This window comes from Periplaneta americana, chromosome 6, assembly GCF_040183065.1.
Source record: "Periplaneta americana isolate PAMFEO1 chromosome 6, P.americana_PAMFEO1_priV1, whole genome shotgun sequence".
Taxonomy (NCBI): domain Eukaryota; kingdom Metazoa; phylum Arthropoda; class Insecta; order Blattodea; family Blattidae; genus Periplaneta; species Periplaneta americana.
Window position 1 is genome coordinate 37,234,341 of NC_091122.1, and position 15,037 is coordinate 37,249,377.

Genomic DNA, 15,037 nt, shown 5'->3' on the forward strand with positions numbered 1-15,037 from the left:
AATAAAAAAAAAAAATAAATAAAATTACAGACTTCTAGAAGACATGTTTCTTTCTTTTAATTGAGAGTACTGCATACGGGCTATTCCATATGAAATCGATCGGTAAAAAACCTCGCATTTTTTTTATACTCTAATTTTTTCCCTACTTATACAAGGTGCTGAGGGGAGTGCATTTTCAAAAATATACTACCGAAAGTCAAACAGTTTTCGTATTATTGAGCGACAAATTTAGCGTATTTTATAAAAACAAGCCTCTTTCAGCACTCAGAACTCTGGAACCATTTACTGCAGAACATTGAACGAGAGCTTATTTCGAAGCTGACATTTGGTAGGTTATGTTAAGAAGTAATGCTTATTTTTATTGTACACAGAGAGACAGATAATCTGATTTTACTTGTTTTTAGGCCTTTTGATCATTTGTAAAAATGTAAAAAAATATTGAGAAAAAACCTTGCAGTATTAAGAGGGATTCCGCATTGTTTGCTTAGTGGTATGGCAATAAGTTTCGAGGGTATTAAATAGATTATTTTCACACGCCTAGACTTGAACGGCGCAATGGCCGAGAGCTGTAGATAAGCAAGCATTGGGCGTCATTTTTCTCCTGTGTTTATGAAAACTTGTGGTAAAGCTAGCCCAGCTACGACTGCTAAAGGAATCATCACGTGTTTATGTCTCCTGGCCTTGCTTGTCTCGACTACTTCCCATCTCACAGTCAGCTGGTTAGTTCACGCGTGTACTATTTATTTTCTTTATTTGATATTTTCAATACTTTCTTAACAACGTACCACCAGTAAAAAATATGTTTATTTGTACTTTCAATGCTGAATCTAACCATATATTTTAAAAATATTTTTTCGTTGCCAAAGGCGTTGTAATGAAGAAAAATCTCAATTTCTCCATTTCCATAAAAAGTAAGAAAAACTGTTTACATGTCAATATAAACTTTAACTTCTCAGCATCAAAATAAACCATGATTTTGATGATTGGGTGAAAGGGTTTCGGAGCCACAACAGTTTAAAGTTGCTAATTTTATGAAAATACGATAAATTTAAATATTATTAATTTAAACACTATTAAGTTCTGATGCCTCAAACTTTGCACAAAGCATTATATCACAGTTGTCTACGGACAGAAAAAGTTTCATTGTATTTAAAAATTGCAAGGTCAATTTTCTCTATATTTTGGTCGATTTGAGATGGAATAGCCCTTATATTTTAATTACTATACATTATAATATTTCATTCTGTATTTTACAAATTTTCCACAATCAAGCACAGCATTTCTATTCTAAAAATATAAAATAAATAAATAAAGAACGGTTTAAAGTATTTTAAAAAGCTATAGTACTGTAACATGTGGCAAATCCGATAAACATTTTCAGTTCTAAGTGTTAATCATATAAAGTTACATCCTAGCAAAGTGCTGATTTAATTTTAAAATCTTCTATTTTTCAGAATCCTATCTACCTAATGTAAACATCCTGCATTGTCTTCAACTTCATTTTTTAAAACTTTTGTTGTTGACCAGTCTCACCTCAATAGGAGGAGTGAATCTAGTCTTGCAATATTTCATCATTTAAAATGAGATACATACAACTGAATGTGTGAAAACGATTACTACATTACGTTTTAAAAGATTATTTAAATAATATTTCAATATTTATGACAACATATAATTATAACAAGTCATAAATGATTAGCTTGTCTATTATTTTGAGACTAATCGAAAGTAACAAGTGTGGCATGATTCTACACAGTTAGTGCCCATTCACAATGAAAAATAGGCGCAAACATAATGCGAACACAAAAGTTTGGAGTTAGTTTATTTAATGGATCCATTCATACTGGCTTACATAATCATTAACAATGACTACAGCTGCTAACGTGGTACGAGAAAAAAAAAACACTATCACACTGCACAGGAACAAAAAAAAACGATGCGATAAAATGGATTTATTTGATGAGAAACTGGTCATTTTCTTTCAAAGCCACTGTTGTCTCTATGACAAAGAAACACAAATCATATTAAGACATTTTGTTAAAAGAAAATATATGGAAACGAAATGAAATCTGAAGGTAGGTTCTAATTACAATATTATTAATATGTAGTGTCTTATATTATGAGAAATGTAAACATTTAAGTAGTAATATTATTTGTATAAGATATTTTATTTTTGTGTAGGAACACAAATTGCACTGTTACATCATCATTCATCATCGAAGCATCCATTTTTATTTGCCACACTTAATTATTTTATTTTGGAGTTAGCAACCTGTTGGCATTGTGAATGGTAAAGTGAACGTCATGTTCATGTCATATGTTTATGTGCCCCTGTTAATATTAAAGTTTTCATTGTGAATGGGTCCTTAGTCTTGTCTTCTATAATGTATGCAAAAGTGGTCTCCACTTACATCCTTGTAATTTCCTGTAAAAAACTTGAGTGTTGCTTCATAGAGTGCTGAAGTTGCTGCGAACTGGCCGGTAACAAAAATATGATTACAGTGATAATATCCCAAAGAGTCCAACTGCATATGTTTCACATCCAACAGCTCATATATTCTATGAGCAGCACCACCAGCTCCTGTACAGACACAATTTCATAAATTGAGGGTAAAGAAGTAATTCAAAATATCTTCTCATTTTGGTAACATTAGTTTGTTGCATGAAATACAACATTAAGGACGGAAAATGTGCAGAAATCTTAAAATGTGCAACAGAAATAATAAATACCATTAATATTATGTATGTAAAGTTAATTATAAATAGGGCTCGGAAGTTGATGACCTTAAAGTCACAGAAAAATGGCCTATAAAATGACCTTAAATTAAAAAAAAGACCATCTTCATAATGGTAAAATATTAAAAAAAAAGTATACTTTCATCTATGGAAAATACATTGTCACTAAAGTCAGTCACTAACTATTGCAAAAAATTTTATGCTCAACCATGCCGAAATGTAGTAATTATACACCTGGTAGTAGCCCTTTAATGCACCTCATTAAAGTACGCCTATTCATTATAATTCAGTTGTTCAGCCAATGAGAAATCGCCATTGTACCATTATAAAATCGCAAGTATCGATTATTCTCGGATATGCAATCAAAAGACAATTAGTGAAAAGTCACAGAGGCTGGAAATCCAATACTGTCGCAGAAGGTTATGTTCTGTTACTATAATAATTAGCGTTAATTGTAAATAATATTCAAATAAATTAAATTTGTCATCTCGTTTTTCAATTCTAAATCAATTTCCAGATTATATCAAGGCTAATGTTCATCTTATTCTCTACGTTATATCAAGGTCAATGACATTCGTGCTTCGGAAAAAATCAATACTTTCGCGTCTGCGCACATCTCACAATTCAGGTCAGTTCCGCTCCTCACTTACATAACCATAATATGAATACTTCTGCACTCCAATATTTTTCAAAGATATTATCATGACCAGCCACTGAAGCACAGATTTAAATATTAACTTTGATATAACATTGAAAAACGAGATGACAAATTGAATTTATTTGAATATTATTTACAATTAACGCTAATTATTATAGTAACAGAACATAACCTTCTGCGACAGTATTGGATTTCCAGCCTCCGTGACTTTTCGCTAATTCTCTTTCGATTGCATATCCGAGAATAATCTATACTTGCGGTTTTATAACGGTACAAAGCTGACTTGTCATTGGCTGAGGTTTTATAACGGTACAAAGCTGACTTGTCATTGGCTGAAAACCTGTACTTTAATGAGTAGGTGTACTTTAATGACATGCATTAAAGGACTGCTACCAGGTGTATAATTACTACACTTCGGCATGGTCGAGCATAAAGCAATTAAAAACACACACATTTGCATTTGCAACTAACTTGATATAATGAACATTTTGAGTCTTATAAAAATATATAATTTTTTTTTGCAGAAAACTGCACAAATAAATTGTTGAAGACGAAATTATTAATTTCGATGCAAGCTAACAATCTACTCTTCAGAAGAAAATTTATACACAGGATATCAAGAAAAGGAAAGTATTCTCTCTCCTGTACACATTATTTATATTACCATTAAAGTTGCACAAAACTGAACATTACCAGTCAGTCAGAAAACAAATGATACTGATGTAACAGTAGGAATAAAAGTTATGATCAAAAGATTTTCAAACTAACCCAGAACAGTGTAGAATCGTAACAATAGAAGCTTCACATGGAAGTTTGATGGACTGATTGTAAGAGCATATTCAAGGACTAGGATGGCATCATAAATATGCTGACTGCTTCCTGTCTCCACCCATACATCATACAGGATGTGTGCGGCCATAAGTGCATATGGATCATTACACCTATATAAAAGAACATTATAAATTACAATAAAAAATATATACTGAAATATACTGTACTTTCACTCACTTTTTTTTTTTAATTCCTTTACGACAGATTCAATACAACTTTAGAATATTTAAATGACATCATAAGAGATTTTCTTGAATGTCATTATTCAAACAGAGGTTTTCATAGATTCATAACAGTAAAGCAATATCTTTCAAAATTGTGGTAGTAATATATCCATATTTAAATAATGTTTACTATCTAGGTCTACATCTAATATAACAAATATTTATACATAAGAAGTCCATATTCCAATAACAATACCTGGTCATTTTTCTGAAACTTGTTTGCCTTTAAATTAAATTTTATACCTCCCAAAAATAAACATAAAAATGACTAAAACAGCCACTTCATTAATAATAATAATAATACAAAAATAAATAATGTAAAAAATGGATGAATGAATAAATAAATAAGTTAATAAATAATTCACTGAAAATATGGAATTACATACAACAATGTTATATAAACTATTCTATTTAAATAAATAAATAATTTTCTTAAAACATATTACTAATAAAACTGACACTGTATTTCCACATAACCTTGTATCAAAGGAATTGTGTATAATCTCTGTCTGTTAGACATCTATCTGTTCGCAGAATCATACCCTATCACAATTTTAACATTTTGACTAAAATGATCATTTCAATTCAAACAAATAAAAAATAATTCGTGTTTTAATTATCTATACAAAGATGGCTCCACTGTGTAGCAACAAATTTCTTGCTATAGTGTGAAGACATACGCATTGCTAGCTGTCTCCACACATTATATACATATTTCTCAGTGTAGTGTGTTATGGGCCTAATAGCAATAGCATTTTGTTTCTATATGACAAGTGATATGACAGAGTTGGCCTTGAAATGCGAAATAAAGTTACTTTATTTCATAGTGTTCAGAAAAGGCTTATTTTTCTTATGCAAAACTATTTAGAAAACTGTTACTTTCTGTTATTGTAGTAAATAAAGGTATATTTCCAATTAAAATCTCGAAATCGACTTTCCACAGTACTGGTATCACTATTTTTTCTCCCTACACTTCGAACAGTGGCAAAGTAAGAATAAAACTTGGAGTTACAGGACACAGTGATTTAAAATTAGAAATAGTGTAAGATGAAATACAATCAAACTCACGCGAACTCTGTATGCTGTATATCTCTATTAAAACTGTGTCCATGGTCATAATATTGAAGTAGAGACGATGCCAATGCCAGCTTATCTGTAACACTAAGGTCCAAGTGGCAACCAACACATCGGCTCAACTGGACACTGCTAATATGCTGTTGCATTTGTTTAACCTGCAATACAACATACACAGAAAAAAAAAAAAAACATATGTTTTGATGAAACATGAAGAGATTTTATGCGTCACATGCATAGATAGATTGATACATACATACATAACATTACATAAATATAATTTTGCCCATTGAAGAATGTTAAAGTAACAATGAGAACTACATACATTAAATAAAGCTATAAACAATAATTAAATCCACATTTCAACTTTCTTTACAAACGCGACAATTATTCATGTATTTCCACGTTTAAAAAACGTCAAAATATATTTAAAAATATACTTATACATGGTGCAGTCTTTAAGTTCTGGGAATGATCACAAAGCCTTGCTATTGACCATCACGTATGCTGGAGTGAGCTGTGATGCATAGTAAATAACACTGTTCAGAAGCTTACTAAAATTTGTGTTGAAAATGTTGAAATGCAAATAGTTCTTGGGCTGTGAATTTTTATTCAGTGCCAGGTCATTGGCAAATTGCGATTTTTTCTGTAACACAATCTCACAACACGCTTGCTGTAGTCCATGAGTCTAATTCGATGTTTTAAATGGTAGTCATGCTATAAAAATGGACAGACGACATGTGAATATGAAGATAAAAGACTTAAAAAAAAGTGTCGATGATGAAAACATGAAAAAGTGCGACATAAAAGATTTAGAACTGATAGTACTGCTGCCATAACGGGAATCTATCATAGTTCTATTCATCACATTCTTTCGGATACTTAGAACATGTCAGATATTGCAAAAAAAGAAAAGTGCGCACGCACCCACCCACCCAACTTATGGAAAAAGCAATTACAGGAGACGAAACTTTAATTTATGAATGTAACATAAAGACCAATCCACTCAATGAAAAAATCCACAATCTCCAAGACCTTATATATATATATATATATATATACATAAGTTTATTGCAATCGCGGGCTGCCAACAATGAACAGAGCAGATACAAGAGCATAAAAGTTACATGTTAATTAAAAAATATATATATATATATATATATATATATATATATATATATATTTTTAACAGAACAATAGAAAAGTTAAGGAAAAGATTATGCTTCCAAGTCTGGAGCAGTGTATAGAACATGTTCAAGGCTACACTTGTGGAAGACTCAGAATTTTTCTGTCCCAACCCATACAGCCTTTTATGTTCCCACCTTCCTGGCCAAAAACAAAATAACTGTTGTTCCTTACGCCCATAGTAAGTTTATCTTCCATAATGTGAATATTTTATCTTTCAATCATTTAAAAAAGAGCTAAAAGTAAGACTATTTCACAACATCATAGGACTTCAGGCTGAAATGCAGTGGACATTTAACGATGTGCAAAAAATTATTTTCAGGGACGTTTCCGAAATGGCGGAAGTGACGAGATGATTGGTGAAGGGTTTACAAATCAAAGGCTAAGCCACTTCATTTGTATTCAATTAATCCTGAAACTTTTCGACAGCACCATATTTTACTTAAGTCAGATCAAATAATATCACTACTCATATTCATTACTAATAATGTAGCAATGTTAGCATACCGATGACGGCAACTCTCCTTCCTTAAGGCCAACAGCTTCTTTTACTTTCTCGATGAAATCTTTCGTGCGATCATTTGGCAAAAGAGGGAGAAACATCTTAAGGTCTGACACACAGCATGGCTTATCTCCAAAGTTACGGAAGTATCTCATAAATAGTTCAACTATATCACCTGTATAAATGAAAGAACTTCATTAAAATACAATACATTTAATGAAATTATTTCTGTTATCACAGAAAACTGGAGAATAATATTTTTAAAGCACAATTATAACATAACAATACATTCATATAACGTTGTTTTAAGACTTGAGGAGAAAACAATACAAGTTCCTAAAATAAATAAAAATCTAGCCTATATCCAAAAATGTACATTGTTTTAATTTAGATATATCAATATTTACTCACTGAAATAAAAAAATCCAGCAAGATTTCAGACTTATGCATTTCTTTTTTCTGAAGCAGCGGCAAAATTCCTTTACTTTTCATGTTAATTTATTTTGGTTATATGTTATTTGTTTATACATTTTTTACATTTTACATTTATATGATCGTATTTTGTACTCTGGAAAATACAAAACGACATTTATATGTTCTAAAGCCATTTTGTTCGAAATTAGGTTTGCTGTGAAAATGTAAAATGTGGTCCATTTTGAAATTCGAGGAAATTCGAAGCTGCTCATATATTCCTCCAACAATCTTGTGTCCTCTAAAGAAATGCTTTAGAAATGGTGAAATATTTCATGACACATCATGATGTAAATGAATAAATTATGGAAGAGTTATCACAATATGAAGTCATGGTTTATTCCTTAGGAGCAAGCAGTCTGTTTTTTGTAAAATAATCACATGTTAATAATGAAAATTACACCGAGAAGATCAAAGTAAGTCAATGTCATAGAATTTTCTGAATTAGAGTATGAAATGCAATATATCAGACAACTTTAGTTCTAAGCAGCTAAGATTTTCTACAAATAATTTTTTGTTCTTCAAGAATATATGTTATAAATTTGAGTACCGGTACTGTATTACAGACTCAAAGATGGTTTAATAAAATTGTGAAGTTATAAATTTCTCTTGTGAAAATTTTTACTAATTGACTTAACTCTTTCTTCCTATACAGTCTTCAAAAATCTATTTCAGATGTTATTAAATGTCATTTCAGTTTTTCTCACCTATGCGTTTTTTTTCAGAGTTCGATAAAAATGTACAAAGTTTCACATTCAATATATTACAATTAAATCGTAGCCTAAGTTTCTTCCTCAAATGATATTACTTAAGTGCTGTCCTAGTAATTTGTTTGTGTGTGTAGGTTTCCCTGTCTCTCCTCACAACATTACTACTGGCTATGAAAAAATATCTGCCAATGCAATAATATAATCTTCGATACATTGTGACTGTCTGTAGTTCATGTGTTCTTAAGCTGAATACGCAAAAATATAAATATAAAAATAAAATGTGAATCTGAACTCAATTCAGCCACATTTAAAACTGATTTCTTCTTCTTCTTTTTTTTTGTAGTCTAAGAAAACTTAATTGTACGAGGCGTGTTCTTAAAGTAAGTTCTGTTTATTATAGCCGTCGCATCGCTGCAATCGTTATTTTGTGCATGAGTGTTTTCTTCTTCAGGCAAGCTGTGCATGCAGTTTCAGAGCTTCAGTCCGTGTGTGTGGTTAGTTGTGGTCAGTTGAAATGTTTAAAGTGATCGAGCACTCCACCGTCTGTGAGATGCGGTCTGTTATCCGTTTCTTGAATGCGAGAAACGTTCAAACCAGCTGACATTCATCGTCAGCTTTGTGAGGTGTATGGTGGTGATGATGATGCTATTAGTGATGGAATGGTCAGGAGATGGCCACACACAGCTCGTGACACCCAAAATCTAATCTCGAAATTTGGCTGGGAACAAATTGACCATCCCCCCTACAGCCCGGATTTGGCTCCAAGTGACTTTCATCTCTTCTTGCACCTCAAGAAGTTCCTCGGTGGTCAACATTTTGATGGCGACGATGAAGTGAAAACAGCAGTGCGGGAGTGGTTCGCATTGCAGCCGGACGAATTCTACAATGAGGGGATAGAAAGACTTGTGCCATGACTCAATAAATGCCTCAATAATGGTGGAGATTATGTTGAGAAGTAATTGAAGTGTGGGGAATACAATGCAACAAAAATGGTTTGTAAATATCTTCCCGTTTACTTACTAAACCCTTTTGGAACTTACTTTGAGAACACACCTCGTATGTATAAAATATACATTATAGTTGAGCTTAGAAATTAATATTAAAAACACAGGGAACAGGTATTCGGGAAGCCATTCTGTGATGGTCCAGACATTAAAACGATTTATACAACAATCGTACAATATTATATCTGTATGTCTTTTCCTTTTCAATCTTCGAAATGACGGTGCAAGTGGATGATTTTCTGGAATCAAAGGATTTTTATGATGATCAAGAAACTGTGTAGTCATCTGTAGCTATTCCGGAGGATTGTGTTCACCCCTGGAAATCCTAAATCAGAAGGCAGTATGGTGTTCTACACATACCAGTGCCTGCTATTAAGCCAGGCCTTGATTTTGGATGGTTTGTATTCTCTTAATTTGGCTGTAAGACGCAGAACTCCATACTGAACAGCCATATTGCCGGAAGTATATATGATCCATTTACACTGAACTGCTAGTGCTAATGTATTTTATTTTGTTAACAGGAATAACAGCAGTGGTGACGGTGGCAGCAGCAGCAGCAGCAGCAGTAGTAGTAGTACAGTGAAACTTCCCAATAGTGGACACCGCAGGGGAAAAATTAAATGTCCGTTATTGGGAAGTGTCCGCTATTTAGAAAATCGTTAGTATGTATACAATACATTAAAATTTCTCATACATATTCAACACTATATTTTACAGTACAGTGCAGTACAATAGACAGTGAGATTGTTTACAGTATTCATCCAGAGAGAAATCGTACCAGTAAATGTTTTGTAAATAAAATAAACATCAGTCACTGTACCACTTCACCTTACACAAAGAAATCTAGAATTGCATTCTCAGTATATGATTTTAAAATAACATCCTTATTTTTCAAAATTTCACTAACCTGAGTTTTTCCCACATTAAACTTTGTGGCCAGCTCACGAACACTAAATTTCTTCTTCTCATTATGCTTTATAATATCCACTTTCTCTTTTAGTGACAAACTTTTACGTTTTTATGACATTTTTAATGTGACTGTACTTCCGAACACTCAACTTGACAAACTAAGAAAGTACGGACTGCTCACGTACAGTATCACAACTAACAAACTGTGCTGCTTACCTTCAATAAAGTACAAGAACGTTCAAATGCACGATAATGATTGTTGCAAAGAATTCCGTTTAATTTACAACAGTCTTTTTCTTTTTTTCTTTCACGCTGTCCGTTATTTCGAAGTTTTAATTGTTGTTGGGAAATACATTTCAGTGTCCACGTCCGTTATTGAGAATGTCTGCTATTTGAAAGAATTTTACCATAACGGCCAATGTTATTTTGCAGGGGAATTTTAAAATGTCCACTATTGAGAGGAGTTCGCTATTCGGAAGTGTCCATTAAGGGAAGTTTCACTGTAGTAGTAATAAAACATTTCGTAATGCTGTACCTGTGTAAATTAAATTATGTTTTATTTCATGACGCTTGCAACTGTCGAGATTATATTGGGCCGTACGAATAAAGTTGAGCATATCCTTTTACTCTACTATTTTGAAGGATGTGCTTCAGATTTTAATAATAAAATGCAGAGCAAAACCTTCTGCTCTTGATGACGCAATAGGAAAAGAGTACTTGCTTCACAGGAAGAAGCATTTGCTTGGAGCGCAACCTTTTGCTTCAGAATTAGAAAAAATGTATGAATAAAGTGAAGCATATCCTTCGATTCCGAAGCATATCCTTCTAAAAAGTGAAGTCTGATCAGGAGCAGACTCATCTCTGTAGTTTACTGATTTGGTTTAATTACCAGTCGCATTACGTCGTGAAAAATACTACAAATTACGTTGGTGTACTGTTAGGGAGCAGTATAACAGTTTATATATACTTAATGAAGAAAATATCCAATGGATTACATCACATTTTCTGGAGGAAACACAGGAGATAAGAGGAGGGGCCCAAGTGCTAGCGCGCTGTCTACAATCCCGGAGGCCCGGATTCGATCCTTGGCCAGGTCGTGTTGGAATTTGTGATAGACAAATCAGACGTTGCAAAGAGTTTTCTCGGGATACTCCCGTTTCCCTGCAACATTCCATTTCATCTATTATCTGCAATAGTAAAAATAGGTTAGAGTGAATTCTTGGGAGTAGTACGGGTTTCCGATGCTGATATAGGAAGGGCTTGGAGCTCCGGTATTGCAGAAGAGATGGGTATACATTGGACCACTATGAGAAAAACTATTATTAATGTATTTAAATATAACGGAAAAAGCGAACAAATGGCTCAAGTTGTCACCATCATTACAAGATATAAACCTGAATAGTTATAGAAATTAAATTTTCCGAGTGTAATCAGTGTATTAGACTGCACTCGTGCGTATTGCTAAACATACACAGCATGGTGATATGGTGATAAAATTAGGAGTATGTTGCAAGCTACATGCAAAGCAAAAGAATGCTTTACTAGTGTTGCAGTTGGCCAGGGTCCGTTCTTGACTGTAGAATAAGGAAAAATTCGTCAGTTCGTGATGTGTTCAGTGGATTTAAAAATACTTGTCCTACTGAGTGACGGCTTCGAACCATGGCTCATGGTATCATATCGAAATCGGATTTTTAAATAAAGAGACAGTTATTTATAACAGAACGTTCCTTTGGCCAGCTATGAAGCAGGTTTCCCATTCTACAATACGCCTGTACAATGCTGCCTCAAACATCCCAACAGTCATATTGTTTGTTGCTTTGTGTTGCACAATGTAAACTAGTGAAGTACCTATATGATCATAATTATGACTTTACAGACAATATATAGGATTTAAATGAAGATGGAAATACTGAAGAGCAAGAGGAACCTGCCACTGAAAGGACTTCAAATACATTCACGTCACTGCATTGGTATAATTTTACTACTCGTATTTTATTGATGCACACAGATTAACGTAGAAACTTTAATTAACTATCAGTATTTCTTATAGTAGGCTTAATTATAATATTTAATAATGCTGTTATGGGTACTTCAAAGACGCATGTTAAGAGGAATTTATTAGTATGCCGAATTTTCTTACAATAATTTTTATCATTTTCTGAAATGCTACCTCTTTTTTTTCCTTTTCACTTCTGGAACTTGTCACTTTTTTCTAATATTCCAGGATGTGTAGCTAAAAATATAATTGTACTTTCAAGGGGCACAAAGCTACCGCTGTCTGAATCGGAAGATGCAGTTTTAACCACGTGGAATCCTTATTTAGTTGTGATTGAAATGTAAAGTAAAAGTAAATCCATGGCTTAACAGCCCTGAAGGGCCAAGACCGAACAGCCGGCTGCTGGCCTCACGTTCACATGCCGAAGTAGAGGTGGACGATCATCCAACCAGAATGGAGGTATCGTGTGGTTAGCACGATGATCCCCCCAGCCGTCATAACTGGTTTGCGAAACCGGATTTTCGCTACCTATCGTAGCTCCCCAAGTGCATCACGATGCTGGGTGGGTACCGGACCCATACACTGGCCGAAATTTTATGAGAAAATTTCTTCCCTCATGAGGACTCGAACCAGCGTGCATTCCGTAACGCGAGTCCTAGGCAAGATGCCTTAGACCACGACGCCACGGTGCGGGACTGTGATTGAAATGAGTGTGGTTTATTAGCATCAGAAGGAAACTTGCTTTATCATTTGGGTTGCCTACCATTGCTGCTTATCACATTTCTTTATGAAACCGAACACCCGCACTCAGCTGACAAAGAGCGCCGACAAATACACAGTACTGCAACATGAAACAATACAACAACATTCGTGAGCACATGCTCCTGTCTTAGAAGCATAAGGTCGAAGGATAAGGTAGAGGTTATTCTTACAATTCGAAGCATATGCTTATACTTCAACCTCTTGCTTCGGAGCACATCCTTATACTTCAACCTCTTGCTTCGAAGGAAATCCTTCAGTTTTATTCTTATGGCCCATTAGAGTTGCCGATGTGCCGGAATTTTTATCCTGCAGGAGTTCTGTCGCATTTAAACACACTTAAACGCCATTGACCTGGACCGGGATAGAACCTGGCTGTGTAAATTTCGATTAAAACTTATAGGGCCTACCATAAAAATATAATTATGTGATTAGATAAAGCCTTAATTCCAGTGTAAAATTCATACCAAGAAGCTCTTCTGGTTTGTCCCCACGCTCATGCAGTCTTCTGTAAAATTCTAAGTAGGCGAGATATGGTCCACGCAATCGCCTCGAAAGAGCTTCATTCTCAGAGAGTACAAGTGACAGGAAATCTTTGCACATTTCTAAGGTACTGTCTGCTATCTGCCATCTTGCATCAATACAACCATCACTATCAGCTGGTGTCGTATTATCTTTGACCTTAGAAGAATCATCTTGACCAGAATCAAGCAATGCAAGGGCAGATGTGAAGTAGTCCATATAATACGACCATCGATCCATACTGCAAAAGAAATTGTATTCAATATAAGATCATATTTATTAGAAACTAAACAAATGACATTTTCTAAATTCAACATTGATTTTATTGACGACATTGCACTTTAATTCTTAAAATCATCAGGAAATCTACCAGCACTCATTGAAATTGTTGTTAAATTGCAGATGAAATTCATCAATGCTCATTAGAATCTAAGGCTAGTGGTTCTAATGGATTTTGCACAGAATGTATTATTATTATTATTATTATTATTATTATGATTCCTACTCCATGCGGCAGTGGTCTAACATTTCTACAGATTGTAGAATTACCATCAGAGATAAACAATATGTGTACTATATAATACTGGTGACAGACTACAGTACTAATCGCGATTAGCACTTATTGCGATCAGGTCCGATCGCGATTACCGAAAATGTGGTGACACACTAGGTCCCGTCTGGTCAACAGCTGAATTACCATAGAGGAAACAATTTTCTCTATGTACATACGTATATGTTTGTTTCCCTCCTGGACAACACCTAAAGTTCATACTTTCTTTTGATGTTTGTTCATTGTTTTTTTTTTTTTTTTTTTTTTTTTTGATATGGGAATTTATTTGTTAAAATTGTTATATGCTTTACAATGTAAACTGATACAATTTATATCATTACTATTTATATTATTTTGAAAAGAGATTTTATAACCTATAAAATTTGTATCATCATGCCAAAAATTTATATTATTTTGTAATAAAATATATTTTTAAAATCAACCCTAACCTCAACGATAGCGTCGTAATGGAGACTGAAATTGCAAATCTGAAAAAGAAACCAGTTCCAGTTTGTAATCCATTATTTATTGAAATGAAATATCTTTCAACAGCCTTCTATTGCTCTCTACGTCTATATATATATGGCTGCAAAACGGTATCTGTCGGATACAGGGGGGAGAGCCATTAATCCTTCCCATTGAAGGCTTTAAGGAACCAACCTGGACAAATACCCAATGTCCCATCCCTACCTTCCCGTGGTGCAGCTGTTAGTAAGCATAATTTTACGAGCTAAACTAAAGGGAGGGGCTACTCATCAATTAGCACTGGTCAGCTTGATGAGTTATTGGCCGAATTTGGTATAATTTTCCTCTATTCAATACCTAATTCCCTCTTTACCCTTTCCTATCCATTCCTCTGACTGAACTCTTACTTTCTTCGACCCCGACAGTATTAGAGCATTCGAG

The 15,037-nt window shown here is 33.8% G+C and overlaps 1 protein-coding gene across 1 annotated transcript in view; it reads right to left on the minus strand.

Annotated features, from left to right (window-relative positions):
- The window catches only part of psidin (phagocyte signaling impaired), a 35,963-nt gene that overhangs the window by 16,651 nt on the left and 4,275 nt on the right, over nt 1–15,037 (minus strand). The window contains exons 6-10 of the mRNA XM_069827886.1: nt 13,527–13,822; nt 7,216–7,385; nt 5,518–5,681; nt 4,163–4,335; nt 2,412–2,581 (exon numbers count right to left, since the gene is read on the minus strand). Of these exons, the coding sequence (XP_069683987.1) occupies nt 2,412–2,581; nt 4,163–4,335; nt 5,518–5,681; nt 7,216–7,385; nt 13,527–13,822 (973 nt within the window). The remainder of the gene's footprint in view (nt 1–2,411; nt 2,582–4,162; nt 4,336–5,517; nt 5,682–7,215; nt 7,386–13,526; nt 13,823–15,037) is intronic.